The 22,642-nt window shown below is 45.3% G+C and overlaps 1 protein-coding gene across 7 annotated transcripts in view; it reads right to left on the reverse strand.

Annotated features, from left to right (window-relative positions):
• The window catches only part of Cacna1e (calcium voltage-gated channel subunit alpha1 E), a 470,658-nt gene that overhangs the window by 280,037 nt on the left and 167,979 nt on the right, over positions 1–22,642 (reverse strand). For all 7 annotated transcript variants that reach the window (XM_075988277.1, XM_075988280.1, XM_075988276.1 and 4 more), the window contains exons 4-5: positions 1,661–1,766; positions 563–702 (exon numbers count right to left, since the gene is read on the reverse strand). In XM_075988277.1, coding sequence (XP_075844392.1) covers positions 563–702; positions 1,661–1,766 — 246 coding nt within the window. The remainder of the gene's footprint in view (positions 1–562; positions 703–1,660; positions 1,767–22,642) is intronic.

The following is a 22,642-nucleotide window of genomic DNA, read 5'->3' on the forward strand; positions in this document are numbered from 1 at the left end:
TATACACTATATTAAATTCTAAGGAATGACTTATCAAGCATTTTGATGTAATTCAATTTTATGCCATTAATAAATCTATGAATCATTTTAGTCTGTTCTCAGTGTGTTAATTTTATTTTAGTTCAGAAAACATAATTCAAGTCTTCTCCAATCGCCCAAAGAAACTGGACGTTTTTGCTGCATCCGTTGATTGATATCTTGGGATGACCCCTTCGCCAGACCAGAACAAGCCACTTGCTTCATTAAAAAGGCTCCTTTTTGGAAAACTGGGTATTGAGAAATCTAGCAAGACCACAACAGAAAACCAGAAGCATTCCTGAGAGTCCCATGTCCCTGCCTTATGTCATATGTATCCAGAACCTCCGAAAATGGGTTCTTTGTGGTACAGCTACATGGAGACTCTCATCCTTGATCGTTTTCTTTAGCTTATGCTTTATATCATGGTCTCTGCCCACTCCGTATTTCTTCTACTGGCTACTTCATGTCACCATGAGCCTTTCAACATTCACACACGCATGCACACATGCACAAACACAGAAGAGCAAGAAGGAAGGAGACTCACCCACTGAGGACCACAATGAAGTCCATGACATTCCAGCCGTTGCGGAGGTATGAACCCTTATGGAAGATGAAACCTAGAGCCACGATTTTGATCCCAGCTTCAAAGCAGAAGATCCCAATGAAATATGGTTCTGTCTTTTCCTGTGAAGATGAAGAACAGAGAAACGATAAAAGGATTGTTCCTTATCAGGTACAGGCAAAGGCACAGCTTGACTATCTCCTGTGCACCCATGGTGGACAGCCCTACGTACAGGTACAGCTTAGGTTACTGAAGGTCTAGATGACCTGAAAGTGCATGGAATACACAGACAGACAGACAGAGAGAGACAGACAGACAGAGAGAGAGACAGACAGACAGAGAGAGAGACAGACAGACAGAGAGACAGAGAGAGACAGAGAGACAGAGAGACAGAGAGACAGAGAGACAGAGACAGAGACAGAGAGAGAGAGAGAGAGAGAGAGAGAGAGAGAGAGAGAGAGAGAGAGAGAATAGGGAAATGGCTGTAAAAATGGACAGATGTGTCCCACCTAGGGACTAGACATCTTTCTCCTGAAGGTCCCCACTGGCATAGTGTTGCCTAGGAGTTTCTTTCTTTATTTCTTCATTATTAGGTCTGTCCACTAGCTGGGAACTTCAGAGTTCTCATGCCTGGGTCATTAGGCTGGCCACTTGCCCATGTGTTTGGACTTCAAATAACTTGTGTGCTCTCTTCTGGAGGAATACATTAGATGTCTGACTCGTTCCTCTAGGAGAAGAAGGATGCCGGCATTTAGCAAGTTCACCACACCAACACTTTCAGCCTTCAGCATCTTCCTCCCTTCTCTGTGACCCTCCCTCTTCCTTCTCACTTCAACAGTCCCTTAGGAAAGAGGCGTGAAGCGATGGCCCTCCTGCCTGCCCCTTCTTCTTGCCTGACTACCATGTGAGCACACACAAGTATTTGCAATGCCCTCTTCCTCTTGAGTCCCAGTGGGGTTGCTTGTTAACTGTCCCTTGGTAAAGAACAGGTTTTGCAGAGCTGTGTGAGAATTAAAGTGTGGAAAGTAGGGTGGAGTCAGGGGACCAGGGGGAGAAAGGGAGAAGGAAGCCAGCACATACCAGCCTTCTGGACATCGGCGTCTTGTCATCCTCAGGAAGATGCTGCTCCAGGGCCAAGACAATGCAGTTGGCAATGATGGTGGCCAGGATCATGTACTCAAATGGCGTGAAGAAGAGGAGTTAAGGATCGAGTTCATGTAAGGGAAGATATGGCCTTCAAGATGGTCACATACATAAACACAGAAACTTCTTCCTTCCCATTGGTCTTTGCAGTCTGAATGATTTATATTCGCAAGCAAGCCGGCAGGCAGCACACCTCATGGCCCTTACTATGAGAGGCATTATCATTTAGGGCTGGTCTGTGAAAACAAAGCATTTTCTCCAAGGAAAGGAAGCAGGTGGTAAATAATAGAGCTGGTCATATGTTCAATCCCCCAAATGATGAATGAAATAAAATATAAATCCAGTAACTAACCAGGCTTCAAATCGATGGGAAAGAAGGAAGAAGCAAGAGGAACCTTGTAACAGGATCCTGCTCTTCCCATGCTTCAGGTGCCTGGGCAGAAGAACCAGCTTTAGTCTCACAAAAGACCCGGCTGTAGCTGCCTGTCGCCCCCTCAGAATCACAGCTAGAATCACCCTCTCTCCAGAGCCTCCGATCAGCCGATGGAAAGAAGAAACTCTGGAGAGGAAGCCATTCCCCATCCCATGTGAGCCCCCTTCTGTTTTAATATCTGACACAGAAAGCACATCCTGGGGTCAGGAGAAGCGCTTGGTCTCACTGTATTGTCTCCCAAGCCATTTATAGGGCTCAGAAGGGCATAGCATGAACCAAACTGCGAATCCACTGAGTAAACATACAAGCTTTCCCCTGCTGTTTTTCTGTAGACAGGTGAGGTGTTCTCTGCACCTCTTTGAAAAACATGATTCAAAGCAGGCACCCTGACTCCTGCAGAAGGACTTTGCAAGCTCAGGGGAGGCGGGGCGATGGCTAGAAAAGGGAAACCCGGGCTCCCTCCCAGGGCCCAGTCATCCTGCACATTGGGATTTCATTCTGTAATTATCGCTATGACCAACGCAAGCCAGATGTGTCACTAGCCTTGCAGTCCAACCTATTCTCTGGCAAATTCCACAGCTCGAGCTAGAGAGAAGGACGGCTCATCTGACAAGGAGGAGAGGATGGAGACCATTCTCCTGTCAACGCACAGAGTAAGACACAAAACCGAAACACCTCTTTCCTATACAGAAGGCAGCCAGATCATAAAAAAGCCCCCACCCCCATGCCTCTCTTTCCATCCCATCAAATGAACACCCAGTGACCTTTGGGGAGGGGCAGAGACCAGAGCATCCTGCAGGTAAAGGCCATGTGTGCCCTCCAGTTGCTCTGGTTGTAGGGCTAGCACAGGAGGCTAGAGAGAAGATGAATCTTCTAGTCCACCACATTCGGTAGTACCATCTCTCCCCCATTTCCATGCACCCCTGAGTCACAGGCAGTCTCCCACAGCTGGCAGTCTTCCTTCCCACACATCTCCAGTTCTCACACAGCACCCCCAACCCCGAGATCCTCTGCTTCCTCATGTTCTGCCACCTGATCTGGAAAATGGATGAGCCTTGTTGGATGGACTCCTGCCCCAGATTCTATGGCGCTTCCTGAAGCCCTCACCGCTACAGGGGAGCCACTGCATGGCTCCATTAGTACTACTAGGTGTTTTATCTGCTTCAAAGTCTGGAATTTAAGGGCAACCCCTGAGAGCCAAACATGCTGCAGGCACACTAGCATGCACACCACACCCGCTGTCTTAGGACAAGTGTCCACCCAGCACAAACCCTGGCCAGACCACCAGAGCACAAGGATCAGAAGGAGAACACTTCTGTCACATAGCTGACCCTACCTAGAGCCTTGCATATAGAGTAGCAAAGGACTAACACAGGGTCCAGTATCCCACAAGACTCTAGAGCAGGTCAAGCTATCCTGGGCCTGGTGCTGGTGCCTGAAATTCCCAGACCAATCAGGCGACAGCGAGGCAAAAGTGGTGGTTGAGGAATTTCTGACCTTGCCTAGGAAATCGGTCCAGAAAGGAAACTGACAGCGTGCCAACACAGCATTGATGAATGGCTACAGAAGCTGAGGGCATCTGGGGTGCTGTTTCTACAATGTAGGTCACAAAATACTCGTGGTACAGAAACTTGCAATCAAATAAATGAGGGAAGCCTGGGTTAAGTAAAGTTAAGTAGGTTCCTTCCCAGCAGGACGGCTTGGAGCCTTTAATGCTACTGTACACAGTGTGTGACTGCACACACAGTGAGGTGGGGAGCAGGACACAGCACACTCCAAACTTGCTTCACCAAAGCAATCCTTTGTTCAGAGCATCTCTTGGGAATGGCGCTCACCGGAACATTGTTAGGAACCCTGATGAAAAACAGTAGGTCTCACTGACCACTGCATGTTGAGGAGGGGCTGGTATCTCTGAGTTGAGTGATATATTCATTGTCTCTTCCATGTAACACACACACCAATGCTATTAATAAAGTTGTTCACAAAACCACTGGGCTCACTTGGCTATTGCCCATGGTTAGAAGTGCCCTGTGCAAGCTCTGAGACCTACTCAGACCTCCGTGGACTCAAGAGTTTCCTGGGAAAGATCACTTTCTCACTCAAGCGGTATAAATCTCTGCCTCTTGTGGATCCACTGGGTCTGGAATGGTCTGGACAGGGGGTTGTGCATTCTTCCACTGGAAGGCTGGGAAGGAAAACCAACAACTGAAAGTGCCGGAGCTATCAACCAGGCTGCTAAGACAGCTCAGCAGGTACACGTTTCTCAGGATGTTCTTCCCGCTGATCCCCACTTAGAACGCTGGCCCCACTAATCACTCTCACTTCCACGCCTGCCTCTCCTCAGCCAGGCAGACTCCATCTGCACTTCCTTGCTAGGGCCTTTAAGTTTCACTGTCCAGATCAGATATTTGTGTTAGGGACACAAGACCGGCCTGGAAAAGGTACGGGCATGTCACGATATTACAGAAGAATGACTCTCGACCTCAGAGACTGATGAGTAAAATTGTCTGTGACTGGTTAAGTCATGAAGTCTCAAAGCTTGGTGCTATCCACGGCCCCAAATACTAGAATCAGAAGGTGGTCTCTTAGTTGGGGCTTCAGTTGCAGAGATGAAACGCCCTGAGCAAAAGCAAGTCGGGGAGGAAAGGGTTTATTAGGCTTACCCTTCCATGGCATAGTCCACCACTGAAGGGAGTCAGGACAGGAACTCGGACAGGGCAGGATCCTGGAGGCATGAGCTGATGCAGAGGCCCTGGAGCAGTGACTGCTTCCTGGCTTGCTTACCATAGCTTGCTTGGCCTGCTTTCTTATAGACCCAGACCCATCAGCCCAGGGATGGCCCCACCCACAATGGGCTGACCCTTCCCCGTGAATCACTAATGAAGAAAATGCCCTACAGGCTTGTCTGCAGCCTGGTCTTGGGGAGGCTTTGTTTTGAAGCTCCCTCCACTTAGGTGACTTTAGCTGTGACATGTTAACATAAAACCAGCCAGTACAGGTGGGAATCTGGGAATTCATAGGTGCTGGGGGAAATGAAGAAACCTCAAAAGCAATCATAAACCCACTTCCTCCCCCAGCCAAATCGTCTGCCTACTGTCAGGTGTCAAAAGACCCATTCAGAGCAGCTGTGTGCAGCTAGTTTGGCGTATATTGCTGGGAACTGTTCAAATGCTTACAACCTGCCTCTCTAGGTCTTCCAGACTTAAACCTCACCAGGAACTCAGCTGGAAGGATAAAGAATATGACATAAGGCTGTGGTATAGGTCAAGAGAGGCAAAGGTGTGAAGCTTCTGGGAGTTTCTGGGGGTTAAGTGAGAGAAAGGCGAGGCACCAGAAAATTGAGGGGAAGCAAGCAGGATGGCATACAGGGTGGGGGCAGGGTCCCAGCCACGGGGTTACATCTCTTTTCTCTAGCTTCTTTTCCACTTCCCTTCTTGAAGAAAATATAAAGAACAGAAGAACAGACACTGATGTCCATTGATGTCCACCACCACTTGGGGTAATCTTTTTTCTCTATTCTGAGCACATGCTAACACTTCCCCTGGTGACATTTTCCCTTATGCCTCATTTTCTTTGCATTGCTCATTTTTTTTTTGTATCTTCTATTTATCTCCTCCAAGAAACTCTATCTTGAAAGCAGGTGTTTCATTTAACTCTCTGTAGGCTGGGCTCAGCAGAGATTCTAGTACAGAGCAGGAGCTCAAGCAATGTTCAGTGGAGGAGGAAGTGCAAGCAGGCTTTCCCTCCCTCTGCTCAGTTCAGGACCTTATGCACCCCCATCTCTGCACGGTGACTCCTTTCCTCTTGCCAGCAGACACCAAGCCCAATAGCAAAGGTTCTGGTTCATCTCCAAGAGAAGACCCTGAACTGCAGATAACAACCCACAGTTTGAACTCATGCGCCTCCCAGGCAAGGCAAAAGACGTGACTTGGAGAGATGAAAGGGAGCTACATGTCACCAGGGCAGCAAAGAGCAGCTCCCTTCATGGCCGTCACATGCCAAAAGGAGAGTGATGGCATGCAAGTGTGTCTGCACAGAACTCTCATTCTGCCTAGGAATTCAGTGGCTCCCATTATGCTCTGGGCTTGGCATGAAGCATAATTTGGAGAATGTCCACCATGGAGTCTAGACTGTATTCTAAAGACTCGAAACAATGGAGCCAATGAAGCAGAAAGGCTTGGGAGACCGAGGGCAGAGACTTTGCCTGTCCCACACAGGCCTGTCCCCGGTGGCCTACACTGTGTTTGGAAATAGTGGGTATGTAATGATTGCTATTTAATTAATAAGTGACTAATCAATACATGGATATCATAGGGACACAAGATCCTGCAATATCAATATATATATATAATTGATATATATATATTGATATATATATATAGTCCCATATTCTCTCTCCACAGTATTCCCATCTGAACTTTTGTACTGTGTGCTGTGGGCATACATTATCTATCAAAAAAGAAAAAGAAAGGGAGCCAGCACGCACAGACATTCTCTTTAATGTTACAAAAGGAGAGAGAAGGTGGGGGGAGGGAGGCGCCCGCTTTGCTAGGAGGATAATGAGTTTTCTCTGAGTAATAGGGTTATTTTCACTTTTTTCTTCACTCCTTTATCCATTGTCTGACTGTTATAATGAGCATGTATTAACTTATAATCATAAAATCAATAATAGCTATATGTATTCCGGGGGGAGAAAAATCCAACCCGTACCCAAGTCCACATCAACCTGAGTATAAAGACGAGGATGGGGAAGGCTAGGCAAGAGCCTTGGAAGATCAAATGCGCGAGAACAAAGGCCCAGACCAAGCCAAAGAAGGAAATGACCAGAAAAGAGCATCCAGCCTGCAAAGATGCTGCCCGTCCACCGCACTGTCTGCTCGCTAGGGGTCTCACTTCATAAACTTTCCTGGCGCCCTTCCCCAACACCCCTTAGCTACTCACTCCCTCCAAGCCGCTAATGAGGACTGGTGTCGCCATGGCTCTCTCTTCCCCTTCCCTGTCTAGCAGCTTCAAGACAATCATTAGGGAAATGATAAAAATAGGTTCGCTTATTGATTTATCCCTTTTACCCAATGCTCCTTCCTTCAACCAGTTGACTGGTTTCCTTAGCAACACAGCTAATTTGAGCAGCGTGGCTCGGCCTGCACACCTGCCATTTGTTTAGCTCCTTCTTTAGCAGAGAAAGCTGGGGCAAGCGAGAGGGTGGACGCAGGGCTGCTGTGGGACTGGCTCTGTTGGCCCACAGAGCCCCAGGGACCCGGTGTGAGCTTGTGCCTTGCACGGCCCTGCAAGCAGTGCTACCCTGATCCAAGCCAACATCTCAGCATCACACCTGCAGACACGGGCCCGGGAAAGACCTAGGATGAAGGCGGCAAATGTAGCGGATCTTAGGGAACTACACCCTCCTATGACGGCCAGGTGTTTTGAGACCCCTCCGCTCTCAGCTGTCCCCTCCCAGTCCCTCTGTCACCATGTATAAGGTGAATGAATATGATCTGAGGAACACCAGGGACAGTCAGGTTGACGTAACACTATGTTCTCTTCGAGTTCCAGGCCTAATGGAGAAAACAGTCTGTAGGGACAAGAACGTGGCCACTCTGGCACTCACCAGAATTCTGGAGATGCTCTACAAATGCTCACTGTCTCCCAGGAGATAGGTCTCGACCTCCATTAGCCATCCCTACCGCCAGCCTCAGACCCAGGACAATTGCCTGCAAGAAGGTCTGAATCCTATTTTCCCTCAGCCTCCTTGTTTAGAGATGTGTGGTGTGAAGAAATGTGAAAGCCTCCCACAATGGTTTCCATGTCTTTCCTTGCACATGCCCATTCCTCCTCAGCGGGACATAAATGCAATAATATGTAATCGTCGACTCAAGGGCAGGAGCTGGTAACGAGCCTGTCCCTTCTGTGATTCTGTCAGAAGATCCATGCCAAAGAGACACTGTAAACACATAATAAATTGTAAACGACAGCTCTTCAAGATATTTATGTGACCAAAAAAAAAATTTCAGAATCTTGTCTTGGACCTAGAGAGCAATGGAGAAAATGAAAGTTGGCAGTGAGGAACAAGAATCAAGGCTCTCGCTGCAAAAGCTGACCCAACACAGCACTCACCACCTTCCAGTTCCACAGAAGAAACTAGAAAGACAAAAAGGACCAGCACCTGAAATGGCACAGGAACACAAAGACCCTAATGGCACAGGAACACAAAGCCCCTAAACAAATCCCAGTCACTTTTACAATCCTACTAACTCTCTTCTTAAGTGTCCTCTGTGGTTCAAGGCTTTGAGGGAAGCATCTGTTTGTGGTCACAACCTCCAGAAGGGAGCTGGCTGGCTGCAGCTATGATCTGACACCAAAGACATCTACCCCAGTAAAAAATTTAAAAGAGAATTATGGTAATGGGCCTCCGGGAAGAAAGCAAAGACATTTGGCCTAGGACCTCCTGGGAATATGGAGAGCTCTTCCAAATAGCAGTCCCCAGAGGAGGATTTATGAAGCTGATGGCTCTGATGCAATCTCTCCCAGTGATTAGAAGGGACATTAATCACACCCAAGGCTAGAGCTAAGAACAGGAGGGGTTCAACGACCACAGAAGTCCGGCTCCAACTCCTACAGACCCTGTTGGAGATACAGTGAGATCATTCAAGTGAGCTCACATCCACTTTGCCTGAGGCCGCAGAGAAAGACCCATCTGTCCTGTAGGAATGAATAATAGTGAAGAGGCAGGACCTGTGCCTAAACCACAGACACAGGCGTCACTGTGGCCATCGCGTAAACAGAGTGTGTTTCCACCTGTTCCGATCATCCTCACCCTTCCCCAGACCCTGTAGGACTCTCGACTGTCTAGCCTGTCTGCAAATGCCATGAAGGCAAGCTTTCAGCCCTTCCATCTGAAAGAGCGATTCACACCTGTTGAAGCAGGCCTGGGGTCAGCGGCCTTTATGGGGGATCTCACCACTTTTTTTCCCCAGTCATGGTGCAAGTGAAAGACAGGGGAAGTGGGAGACCTCAACAAGGCTTTCTAAGGTCTCACAGCAAGTTGCCCCTGCCTGTGAGACGAGAGGGCCTGGGGTAAGAGGTCAACTCTGGTGTGAAAGCTTAGGACTAGAGGCTCCATTTGGATTTCTGAGCATTCATTCCTCTGCCAAGCATGGCGAGATGGAACAGCCCAAAGGGATGGTGGAAAACAGACAGAAACTATGCCTTACACTGAGCCTTTTGCATGGCTAATCGACAAAATAGAACTTCAGTGGCTGTGGGGAGGTTGGAATGTTGCGAGCCTATAGCCTAAGTATAATTTATCCTGGGTTGTTTCCAGACCTTGTGACTAACAGAGAAACTTCTAGAATGGATCAACTAAGCAAGGCACTAACATCCACCAACCCCAAACTACAGATGTCACAAGATAGTAAGAGATAGCAAGGTGCACCAGAGTATGGACCACTGAAAGGAAGATCACATCCTTCCTCGTTTGGAGAGACAAAGGGATGGATAATAAGCATAAGTCAGTTCTAGAATAAGCCGTGTGCTTGGCTCCATTTCCACAGTCTTCCTCAAACCTTGCTTTTGGTTTCTGTCTCTGTCCTGAGCAGATCCATTCAGGTTGCCCCACATGGTCCCTCACGGGACAGGAGAGCTAACACTCTGTGCTTCTCTGCATGAATTACCAGTGCACAGCTCTGCCAGAAAGTAAGAAACTCTGCAGAATAGTCACCTTCCTCTCCCACCGTGGCAGGAAAACTGAATTGTAAGAAAACAGAAACGTGAGAAGGAAGCCCCTTGGTGTTCTACGTTGTCCTGTTTCATGATCTCATTGCTTTCCTTGGCATGGTTTTTCCTTACCTTCCAATCTTCTCTTTTTAAAAAATCAAATTGATAAAAATCCAACCCCTTTTTCTTTAAAAAATAACACAAAACAAAATACATCATGTGACTTTCAGCCTTAACATCGGTTTTTTAGGTTTGGTTTCCATGGTGGTGGGATGCAACCTGCCATCACCATGACAACTGCTTCTTTTCCAATTCACCATCTGACAGGCAACCCTGAACACTCATGCACCTCTCTTTCAACCCACCCTTCCCCTGTCAAGAGATGGCAATGTCATTATAACTGTTCCTAAAGACCTCAAACCTAATGAATGAGCAACAAGCAAGACCAAGAAGAACCCTCAGAGGGCTTTCTGCCCATGGGAACCGTCTAGTGATGCTTCAGAGGTCAATGGACTGTTGTTCAAGATGGATGATCCTTAACATCACTCTCTCATTGTTAGCTGTGAAGCCATGTCTTATCCTTTATGGCTTCCAAATCAAAGGACTCTGTCTGACTCTCAAGACCCTGACCCCTACATAAATCCAGTGAATGGAAGGTCACATCCTCTTTACTGTGGAGAGACAAAGGGATGGATAATAAGCGGAACTCAGTTCCAGACCCATTTGCAACCCGTGACTGCCACGGAGTAAGAAGGTGCATTTCTGAAAACTAAGACAGCTCTGCCCTCCCCACTCCTGCTGCTCATGCCCATTTCAGTGCCAGTCACCTGCAGGAGTCTTAACAAATTCACTTGTTACCTGTCTGACGGGATCTTGGACTTAAAACAGCTGTCATTCCCCACACAGTTGCGGTGCTCAAGAGACAAATAGCTGAATGATAAGGCGTACACTAAAAGCCTCTGATAGAAAACAAAACAGCAGTGGGGAAATTATCTGTTTCGGAAACCAGAGCTAGTGTTTTGATGAGACTCTGACAAATTCGGGTCCATCAAGAGTTCTAGCAGCAAGTTGTGCTTGAGGGGAAAAAAACAGACCATGAGCTACAGTGAACAGCCACACCCAAAACCAAACCCTACTTGATAGCACCACTCATTACAGGCATCAAATGGTGCTGAGGACCTATGAAGAAAATGCAGAACTTTTTGTTAAAAAGGTCATACATGGTTACTAAAAGAATTTTATTTTCCTTTGGAAACTCTGCAACTGTATCCATGTTAAAGACACTACTCAACCTGGAAAGCCCATGAGAAAGGACTGAAGGACTAATGTGAGCTCACAAAGGGAAGGCTTGAGAGGCAACCCAGCTGCTTTCAAGCATCCAAAAGCCACCTTGGAATAAAGGGCTCATGATTTTTAAGTTATTCCAGAGAGTAAGACACCCTTTCTTCCAAAAGCAAATCTGAGGGAATAGAGAGGCCTGTTACTGTCCATAAGAAAATGGGTCATTTTGTACTGTGGGTCAATGGTCTTGTACCCTGTAAAGATTTGTCACTTGTATTGTTTCAATAAAATGCTGATTGGACAGTAGCCAGGCAGGAAGTATAGGTGGGGTCGAGAGAAAAGGAGAATTCTGAGAAGAAGGTCAGTCTGCATTACCCAGACAAAGAGGAAGCAAGATGAGAACTCCTCACTGATAAAGGTACCAAACCACATGACTAACACAGACAAGAATTATGGGTTAATGTAAGTTATAAGAGTTAATAAGAAGCCTGAGCTAATAGGCCAGCCAGTTTATAATTACTGTAGACCTCTGTGTGTTTCTTTGGAACTGAATGGCTGTGGACCAGGCAGGACAGAAACCTCTGTCAACAATTTTGTTAAGAGATAAATGAAATGTCATGCTAATAAATACCATCAGAGAAAGTCCTCATCTATAGCATTTGCAAATGCTAGATTGTAAATATTCTCCCTGTGACCAATTTTGAGCTACATCAGAGATTGTAGAACAGGACGAACATAAAAGGCACTCAAGCACAAAGAAGCCAGCCCCCAGCATAAGACTTACTCTAAGATTTATGTTTCTGGGAGATTTCTAAGAATGTTCAGAATTCCTCTATTTGATGGGCATTGTGCTAAGACAATCTTCATACACACAGAGGTTATGTAACTAAAAGGAATCAAGGTTGGGAGTTCTCCAGTCAGAGACTCAAGGATCTGCTGGGTGAGCATAGCTCCGTCCCTCAGCTTCAGATTTCTCGACCTGGAAATCTGGAGAAGCTGGAGGTTTGCCTGGAGAAGACATAAATGAAAGTTTTTGCCAGCACAATGCCCCTTAGAATTGATTACTTTATTATTTTAGACTGAATTCCAGAGTGCCCAGGGGGCTCCAACTCTTTCACAATAGCCTACAAGGAAAGTGAGAGGAATCCACCCATGATCAAAATACATCCAAAGAAGCAGGAACAGCTGAACCTGGTAGGTGCACGCTGAAACCTGCATTCCCTCGAGGCTGAGGCAGAGGGATCAGTTGGAACTACAGAGCAAAGGTGTAGTTCACAAAACAGTGGGAGAGAGGAAGGGAGGGAGAATGAGTGGAGGAGGGAGTTGGCTAAACGGATTAGGTAAGAGACCCATCTCTCAGTCTAAAAGATAAGTGGATCTCTGCCTCAACCGAACTATAAAATCACTAGTAAAGCTTTTAAAGTTAGTCATACAGTATCCTACCTTCAGAAATTCTAACATTGTTGAAGCATCAGCACTTCTAGATATTCCCAGGCTAATGCTAATGTGTAGTTAAGAGAATACCCCTGGTTTCAATGCTAGAGGTCATGACATCCAGTATCATCCTCAAACCATATTCATTGACAATTACAGAAACTAAGATCTCATAAACAAAAGAGGACCAGCTGGAAGTAACCACAGAGTTCTAACCATTCCAGTATATTCATCTATGGACACAAATACAAAGACTAGAATAAAAAGACTGTTCTAGAACCTTTCTGAATTGTCAGCTTCAAGCCCTGAAAAGTCTTGAGGTTCTTCATCAGAGCAATCAAACACAAATACCCTTAATGTTCCAGCTTGAATGGACTATCCACTTTGGAAATCAGTGTGGCAGTTTCTCAGGAAACTGGGAGTCAACCTATCTCAGGACCCAGCAATTTCACTCTTGGGAATATACCCAAGAGATGCCCAATCATACTACAAAAGCATTTGTTCAACTATGTTCATAGCAGCACTATTTGTAATAGCCAGAACCTGGAAACAACCTAGGTGCCCCTCAACAGAAGAATGGATAAAGAAGGTATGGCACATATACACTTTAGAGTTTTACTCAGCAGTAAAAAACAATGACATCTTGAATTTTGCGTGCAAATGGATGGAAATAGAAAACACTTTACTGAGTGAGATAATCCAGACCCAAAAAGATGAATATGGTATGTACTCACTCATAAGTGGATTCTAGCCATAAATAGAGGACATTGAGCCTATAATTCATGATCCTAGAGAAGCTAAATAAGAAGGTGAACCCAAAGAAAAACAAAACGTTATCCTCCTGGACATTGGAAGTAGACAAGATTGCCAGGCAAAAGTTGGGAGCACAGGGGTGGGGATGGGGTGGGGGTAAGGGGAGATGGGGAGAGAGAAGGGAGAAGGGGAATATTGGGGAGAGCTTAGGGGAATGGAATGGTTGAGATGGAGGAAGGGTGGATATGGGGGCACGGAAGTAGATATCTTAATTAAGGGAGCCATTTTAGGGTTGACAAGAGACTTGACTCTAGAGGGGTTCCCAGGTGTCCAAGGAGATGTCCCCCAGCTTGTTCCTTGGGCAGCAGAGGAGAGGGTACCTGAACTGGCATTATCCATAGCCACACTGATGAATATCTTGCATATCACCATAGAACATTCATCCGGCGATGGATGGAGATAGAGACAGAGACCCACATTGGAGCACTGGACTGAGCTGCCAAGGTCCAAATGAAGAGCAGAAGGAGGGAGAACATGAGCAAGGAAGTCAGGACCATGGAGGATGTGTCCACCCACCAAGACAGTGGGACTGATCTAATAGGAGCTTACCAAGGCCAGCTGGACTGGGACTGATGGAGTATGTGATCAAACCGGACTTTCTGAATGTGGCTTACAATGAGGACTGACTGAGAAGCCAATGATAATGGCACTGGTTTTTATTCTACTGCATGGACTGGCTTTGTGGGAGCCTAGCCTGTTTGGATGCTCACCTTCCTAGACCTGGATGGAGGAGGGGAAGGCCTTGGACTTCCCACAGGGCAGGGCATCCTGACTTCTCTTAGGACTGGAGAGGGAGGGGGAGGGGGGAAGGGAAGGGAAATAGGAGGAAGGGAGGAGGTGGAAATTTTTAATAAATAAATAAAATACACTGTAGAGTAACCATCATACAATAAGCATTTCTTAAAGGTTACTTTCTTCTGTCTTCTCCTGAGAGCTTATAGCCTAGAAGAGTCTCTAGAGAATGCTGATAAGATTCTATGATAGAAATAAAGGAAGATAAAAGAAAAAGAGAAATGGCCTACCTTACTGAGAATATGGTTCTCAACAAAGCTCATTCCAAACAGAGGTAGGCAAAGCTTCTAGGCAACTCTAATATCTTAAAACCTGTTTCTTTGCCTTGTTACCTTGAGTGTATCCATTGATATTTGTGATGAAAATGAGCCCACAACCTGTATATTCCAGGGTGTCATTTCCTACCCTCTGTCACCAGAGAGAGAGAGAGAGAGAGAGAGAGAGAGAGAGAGAGAGAGAGAGAGAGAGATTGTCCAGAGATGCAACAGCCTTATTCACAGAACTTCAAGAGGGGCGTGACCTCAAAAGTAAATTCTCGCACATATAACTCTCTATAAGGGAGTGTCATTTTGCCAACATGTCCAGACCTCTGAATTTACATAGGCCCATATTCCCCAAACCTGCCCCTCCCTGTGTTGCCACATCCACCCATTCACTCCACCTCCAGAGAAACCCACGCCCTTCAACTGCTCCTCTATCAACAGACCAGGAGAACACATGCATCTCAGAGCATCCATATGGCTCAGTTATTTCACAAACACTAATTTCCATGCAGATAGACTCCAAAGTTAGCAGAATGGAGAGACAGTTTCTTTAACTTTTTTCCTGCCTGCTCTCTAACTGCTTCACAGACCTCGGTCTGGTTTCCAGGAGCCAAGTGATCCATCCTAACCATCCATGCTCATGTGCACCAGCATCTGGTTCCCGCAGGTAGGACAGCCTGCAGGATTACAGGGTAGATGTCTACACAGAACACACAGGGCACACTTTCAAAGGCTCAGGGTGTCCCACCCCACACACAACACTCCAGTCTTTTCAGAATCTTTGTCTCCAGTTCACAGAACCTCATTCCAACTCTCTTTGCCAATAGAACACAGAGACCCTGCAGATCCAAGAAACCCAACTGACAAGACAGAGTTCACTGAAAAGCTAGCAACCCCTGAGAAGGTGTCAGGCAGCCAGGCTAGGACTATCTCTCCCAGGGATCCTCCCATGTGCCTCCAACTAAGCCATGTAAACTATCTAACTACCGTTTATAGAAATGAAAACAAAAATCCAATGCTTAAGGCTGTTAATGGCTTTGAACACCTGATCGACTTTCATCAGAGGTTTTCTAGAAAAATTCGATTCCATTATTTCTCTTCAAGATTTTTTTCCTGAATTATAAATCTGAATGAGTCCCAAAGGAAAATAATGGTAGAAACCCAGCATTTGAAAAACACACAGAAGAAGACCAGTTTTAATATAAATGCCTTAAACTTTATTTTTTTAAAATGTAAACTCAGTAGTTGTAAGACAGCAAGAAGAAAGGTTTCATGTAAAACTATCTAGGCGCAACAGCTAAAAAACACTAGGCAGGTCTGCAGTTGCCAGTGTGAGTTAATCTCTCCGCGCCTTAATCCTTGAATGTTGAATACAGACTGCAGAACTGTGCATATCTGTGATGTGGTCACAAGGAATGACTTCAGCGGGGCTTTCTATGCCAAGCACTCAGCACAGTACTCTGGCACACCATAAATGCTTTAAAAATGATAGATTGTTATGGAGCGTATCATCATTAACACGTGTTCTAATCCTGACATGTTTGCAGGGGACCTTAATCTACAGTAGCGAATGCTAGACTTAAAACAGTCCTACAAGGTTAACCTGGCAGGGCAGATGAGCTTCGTCTCAGGTGCGAGACCCTGAGGCTCCGGTCACTGAGGAGGCCTACACTAAGGTCACATGAATGATATATGCCAAAACTCCAGTGAGAAATTGGCCAAAAGTCAAGAGAAAGCAATAATGTTAGAAAGGGAAAACCTGGTTGTGGTAGATATTTAATGCTAAATCATCCATAATTAACTAGATGCTGATAAGAGTCATTCACAGCTGATTTGGTGCCAGTCACTATGCTCTAGACTTTATATGCACTGCCTCACTTAAACATGACAAAAATCCAACGCGATGCTCCTTATAGGTAAAATCACTCTTTCCACTTCATGTCTGGGAGCTCTGAGACAGAGCAAAGCAAAGTAAGTTGACACAGCGTATGGCTAGGAGGCAGCAGAGACAGCATTGAGATTTGAGTCCAGAAGCCAAGCTCTTAACAATGATGCACTCTCATGCTTTGAACAAGAGACTGGTAGACCCTGAACTCTAAAGCACTATGTTCATCAGCTGAGTTCATTTAGACTAGATGGTGGCAAATATCCTGAGGTCTTTTACTACGTAGTTAAAAAAAAAGTTAAATATCATCTGAGACTCAGAAAACCATACCAGAAGTGGATTTTGGAAAAAGCAAGATGCTGCACCTTAGCTTAAAATAGACGTGGAATAGTCATGAAAGTGTGTACTGATGGTGACAGTGATATCTTCCACAGTATTTCTGCAGACAGAATAGAGATGTATCAGTTGGCTCAAGAACAGTTTCAAAAACTTTGAAAAAAGCTGAGCGGTCAAGGAGTACTTACTATCGCAGTGAAGATAAGCAGAAGGGCGTCCCCAGTTCTAACCATATTTTTATTAATTATTCGACTCAACTCTTAGAGCACTTGCTTATCAAATGACACAGATGACACAGAGCCGGTGGAGGTCTCATTCATTAAACAGCTCTGTCCAGAGACAACGAATGTGTGACGGAAAGTACCAGTAATGAAATGCTGGCATCCCAACAGCTGGGTTCAGTTCACTGGAGATGGCCTTGGAAAAGTCATGTAACCTTCTTCAGCCTCAGTTTCCCCGTGCTGAAGATGTGCATAGGAACACCTGTCTTGTGGCTGTTGATTTGTTAAGTGTAGAAAGGCTGGGATTTGGTGACCATAGGTGACTATTAACTTTCTTCTCCATTTGAAAAAGACCCCTGCAGGGTGGGTGGCAACATCAAAGTACCCAAAACAAACCCAGCATCCCAAATCTCAACCTAAAAATCAAAATGAGTATAAAGTAGGGGGAACAATTCTGTCATCTGTGACAGATGTGAAAAGAATGTAAGTTTTCAGTTGACTAAAATCAAGTCAGAAATCTAACACCCTAACACCGTTTCTCAAAAAAAAAAAGAGTTCAAAAGTATATTAACTGAAACAAATATGTTTATATTGTTCTATTTTGGGTAATTAAAGAATAATAATAGAAAATGACTCTTCCCTTACAGGTATTTTCAACCAGTACAAAAGTTATATGGGAAGTGTTAGGGCAATGTAATGAACAAGGGACCCAATGGGAACCTAAAAAAAAAGCTTGGTCTTATTCTTCAAAAGAGCAATCAAGGAAGGTGTCAAAGACGGAAAGACCTCTGAGGACAATCCTACAGTCAGACAATGGGAAGAGCAAGTGTAAGGACCTAGCAGCCTGGTGAAAGATAGCTGCCTTTGCTGTCAGAGGGTTGGCTAGAACACAGTGCGTATGGAGGTTGTGGAAGCTGCAGTGGGTCCTGAGACACCCTGCACACCAAGCCAAGGAAACTCAATCCCGAAGTTAATAAATGGCAGGCCCCAGAGGAAATAGCTTCTCGGCTTATTTGCCCCTGCCACAAGCCTCGTGTAGATATTTAAATCTAAATTAACTAAAACCAGATAAAATTTAAGAGCACATAGAGTGCCCCTGTTGGATAATACAAATCAAAATATAACTGCCACCACATTAAGTTCTGCTCTAGTGTGGTACACAGTGCCACAGGGACATTGAGTAAATAAGTGGATTGGATCAGCATTTCCTTATACAACAGAAACGAAAGGGACAAACAGAACACAAGGAAGCTCTAGAGGGGCGTTTTGAGTTCTCATTCTTAAGGCTTTTAAGTAGCAGAAAGCATTTTGTCATTAATTCAAAATGGTTGACTTTCTGGAGATGGAGAAGGGCTCCAGGTTCTGTCCTCTGGAGAGAATGTTTAAACGCTCTTGTGGCAGTCAGACAATCTGTCTTGGGCAAACACTTCCCTGGAGCCCTTTCACACATGGTTCCTGTCACATGAGATTTGATTTTTGTGGCAAATAGTTAGGGAACATTTTTCCTAGAGCCCAGTATCCCAGCACCCAAGCATGCGAGACTTTTCTAACACAATAGTTCTTTTAAAATTCTCATGGAACTCTGATCCTGAGTGCAAAATTGTATGTGTATTCTTTCAAGAGAAAGAGAGCCACATAACAACAGGGTACCAAAGAGATCTAATAGTCCCAATACTTCAGACAGTCACCTAGGGACCATCTAGGCAGTCACTCGGGTCATTTTCAACTCTAAAGTTTCACAAAATTTAGAGTGACCCTTAAGAAAATAAGAAGACTATCATTCCACAATAATATCTTTAGAGTACAGCATCCTTTGACTTTGGTTAAAAAAATGGCAGATGAGTATGGGAAAGAATAAGGGAAAGGGACTCAGGGCACAACAGGCAGATGCTCAGAGTCCTGTTGCAGAAGACGTGATCAGATAGACCCAGCTCTGTTGGAAATGGTAGGTGGCTGTTTTCAATGTTGTTTCACAGAAAGAAGCACGTGATAAGGTGTACCATCAGCTACCAACTGGGGAGCTTGCCCAGGAATCCAAATGCCCATCCTTTGTAAAACACTGAGACCCACCCATCACCTGATGGCATGGATGATAACGCACGACAATTACACCAATTCTGTGCGAAAGGACAGAAAGGGCTGCGTCTAGAGCAATACAGCAGAGCCAGAAAAGAAAACTTGAGATAACTTAACATCTGATGAATTCAAAGGAAAAAAATTAATGGGTTGCGACAAAGAACTACTTCATGTGCGGATGTGGACTATAATTTGTGAAAGCTCAGAATGCAGCTCATACTCCATTCAGACTGTTTGACCATAGTTCAATAAACACTTGATTGGCAATATTCAGAAAGCACTCCAGCATTCTATATGCCTAGAGGCCATCGTCAGGAACCTCAGTTGTCATTACATTGTAGATCTCTGGGTGCCAATTAATTTTCTTATAGAAAAATTCAAATAATAAACATTGTATTTTCTTTAACAGTAGGGAAGCCTGCGGTTGGTAATATAGAAATTGGGGCAGTTCTGAAGAAAAGTGTGCAGTAATACTTGTCCTTGGGAACTTGCCAGTTTCCATGTAATGACCCCGACTTTCTCCCAGTAGCTAGTACTTCACACTACCACCAGAGAGCATGGGTCCTGGAGACCCGAGTCACAGTCATAGTAGAGACAGCATAACCGCTTTGTTGATGCTTGTTAAATCAATAGCAACATATTTAATTATACATCATTCAGCAAAAGAATTTGTACCACTTGCCAGGTGCCAGCATCATACTAGGTGTTGGAATTAAAATGGATATGCCCGTTCCCAGAAGAGCCTGTTCTCGGTTGTAAGGCCAAAAAGAATAAAATAAACTAACTCGAAGTTAGTTAATAATGTCATAAAATTGTGAGTCATACTCCCATTCCCAAGAGCTCATCATCACTTTGATAGAATGATCTGGAAGTCTCATCGTCTGAGCCCAAAGAATAGTTTTCTGTCCACAGCAGAGATCCAAATTAGTGTATCAGAGACAAGTTTAGGTTGGGGAACCTCCCTAGTAACTCTTCTTTTTTTCTTCTCCTTCTTTCTTTTAGATTTTTAAGACACGTTTTCTCTGTGTAGCCCTGGCTGGCCTGGAACTTGCTCTGTAGACCAGGCTGGCCTCGAACTCAGAGATCCATCTACTTCTGCCTCCTGAGTACTGGGATTAAAGACATGCCCACTCGGCCAATTAACAATTCTTATGACAAGGCACCGGCTGTATGGTAGCTTCCAAGGCCCACAATGGCAAAGCTCTTGGCAATTTGTGATAAATGAGAACTCTCAGGTCCTATTTCAGACTTAACTGAGTCAGGGATTCCCAGAGCTGGACCCACCGAGCTGCCTTCTCATAAGCTGCCCAGGCAATTCTGAGACAATGTAAGAGTTTGGAAAACAATGTCTTCATGAAACAGGCAGAGTGCACACATCTGACTCTAACACAAAGGACCCAAATGAGGAATTAGCCCTGCTGCTATTGGAAATCCCCTATGGAAAGAGATGGTGGACAACAGGATGGCAGGCAGCAAACTGGTTCCCACCAGCACACAGCTGGAAATGGCCAGGATGTCAGGACCTGTGGAAAATTCTTCTCATGCTTTTCCACTCGAACCAGCCCCGTGAGACAATGGTGTGGAAGTTGAGGGAAGAGGCACAGTTTAAAAACTTTCAACTCACAGAGAAGCTAAGGACTGAGAAGGATTGTGGAGGATGCATGTTCCTCCTCCCTACAGTTTCCAGAGCTTCCTTTCTGGTCCAGGAGGCCACTCACACCACCATGCGTCTCGACAATGATACACCACAGTCTCATCACCAAAAAGACCCGTTCGTGATGCTACAGAGAGCACTTATTTCCCCACTCACCAGTTGCCTACTGCGCAGCTACCTCTCGAGTTATTGTGCCCCCCAAGAAGGGCAGAAGGACAAGCCTCAAACATACTTTCCTGATTCTTCGGAGATACCATGCAGATATGACAAAACACAGCAGGACCAATGCCCCGGAGAAAGTGAAGCCTTGATATTACACAGCTGTGACAGTGATTGAGCTCAACTCTCATGGACCAAAAGACCACACCTGGTGCAGGTACAACACGGGGCCTCTCTCTAAAGCCCTGCACAAACTTGAGGCTGGCACCTGACCGAGTGCTATATTCCCAAGCCTGGGGTTCAGGGGTGAGGGAGGAAACAACACTGAAAGTTGTCACTGCTTTATTGGGGGATGTCTCAGATAAATGACTTTTAAAGCCACGTGTTGCTGTTTTCTCCCATGTAGCTTGTCTTTCCCTCTTAAGGACATATATTCGAGTTATTCTTTGTTTTCCAGAGACAGGGATATGGGATTCATCAGAGTTTATGAGCATGAACTGGCCAGAGATGCCAATTAAAGAAACATTTAAAATACTCCTTGAGTAAAGACACATCACAGACATGTCCTTGAAACAAGCTGCACGTACAAGAGAACACTAGATCAGAGGAGCCTACAAACTTGGTGCTGTACTTTCTGTCCTTAAGACTGATGCTAGAGGCATCACTGGGAAGCCCACACGAGTCCTCTCTGTGTAGGCTTAGAATATGATAAAGGAAATGATGTATCGCTCTCATATCTCTGGACCTTTTTTAAAGGGGATTGATTTAAAAGGCACGTGATATGATGGTGGCAGAGGAGGTGGCAGCAGCAGCAGGACCTTCTACAACACCCCACCCCAATTCCAATCTGAATTCTCGATGGACTTGAAAATGTCTATAGAAGCCTGCCTCTTCAATCAGGGGTTCACCCTTTATCATTGTGAAAATGGCAAATTAACATGAGGAGTCTGACAAATACTTGGAGCCATAAATACCTTCTTCTTACCCGTGGTCCCTACGCCAAAGGTAATCAAATGCAACAGCCTGGAGACAGTCATTATAAAAACAGCAAGAAATAGCACATTGAAAGGTTTTAACTGCTGCCTTTCTCTGTATCGCAGGCTCACCATGGACAAGAGAGGACTTAAAAGAAAAAGCTGATTTCTGACACTGGCCCTTTGCAAAAGACCATCGTCTGTTTTGAAAATTCTAGGGGGAAAAAACCCCACAAAGACAATGAATTATTCACAATGGCTGAACCTAAAAAATGAGAGAGGGAGATATACAGAAAGATAAAATGATGGGTAGAAGGCTGGGCCGAAAAAGAAAGGGAAGACCTGCCCTCTGTCTCCCTGAATAAAAAGAGTATCAGTTATATTGCATTTCGGTCCACTCTGCTGTGTCTTTGTGGTCAGCAGTAAGCAGATCAGCACTCTGTCCTCTGCAGGACTGGACTCAGGTGGCTGGTGAGATCCTGTGAGTGCAGCTTCCCTGATGGCCCTGAGCAGGGGACTAGGAAGGCCAACAAGCTGCTTATTCAACAGGTAGAGTCAATGGGTTTGCAAGAGCTTAAATAGCTTAGCAAATCTTGATCCAGTTTTATTTTAAGCAAGAGTACAAAGTCTACAAGAAACCAGATGTTCTCTCTTTATGAGAGAAGAAAGAAGTGGCGAGGTGTCACCTACATCTTGTACAGTAATGGCTGAAAAGTGATAAGCAGTGTTCAATGGAGCCACTAAATCCAGCCCAGGTCTTTTAGGAGGAAGAAAGGCCTATGCTCATTATTTTCTCTTTGTCTTTTAACTCATACTGTGTGTTACACCTATTGAAAGGAAGGCAACTGCAGGAAAGTGGGGTGGCGGAAGAATAATAGCATGCAA

Source organism: Microtus pennsylvanicus, chromosome 10 (genome assembly GCF_037038515.1).
Source record: "Microtus pennsylvanicus isolate mMicPen1 chromosome 10, mMicPen1.hap1, whole genome shotgun sequence".
NCBI classification, from domain to species: Eukaryota; Metazoa; Chordata; class Mammalia; order Rodentia; family Cricetidae; genus Microtus; species Microtus pennsylvanicus.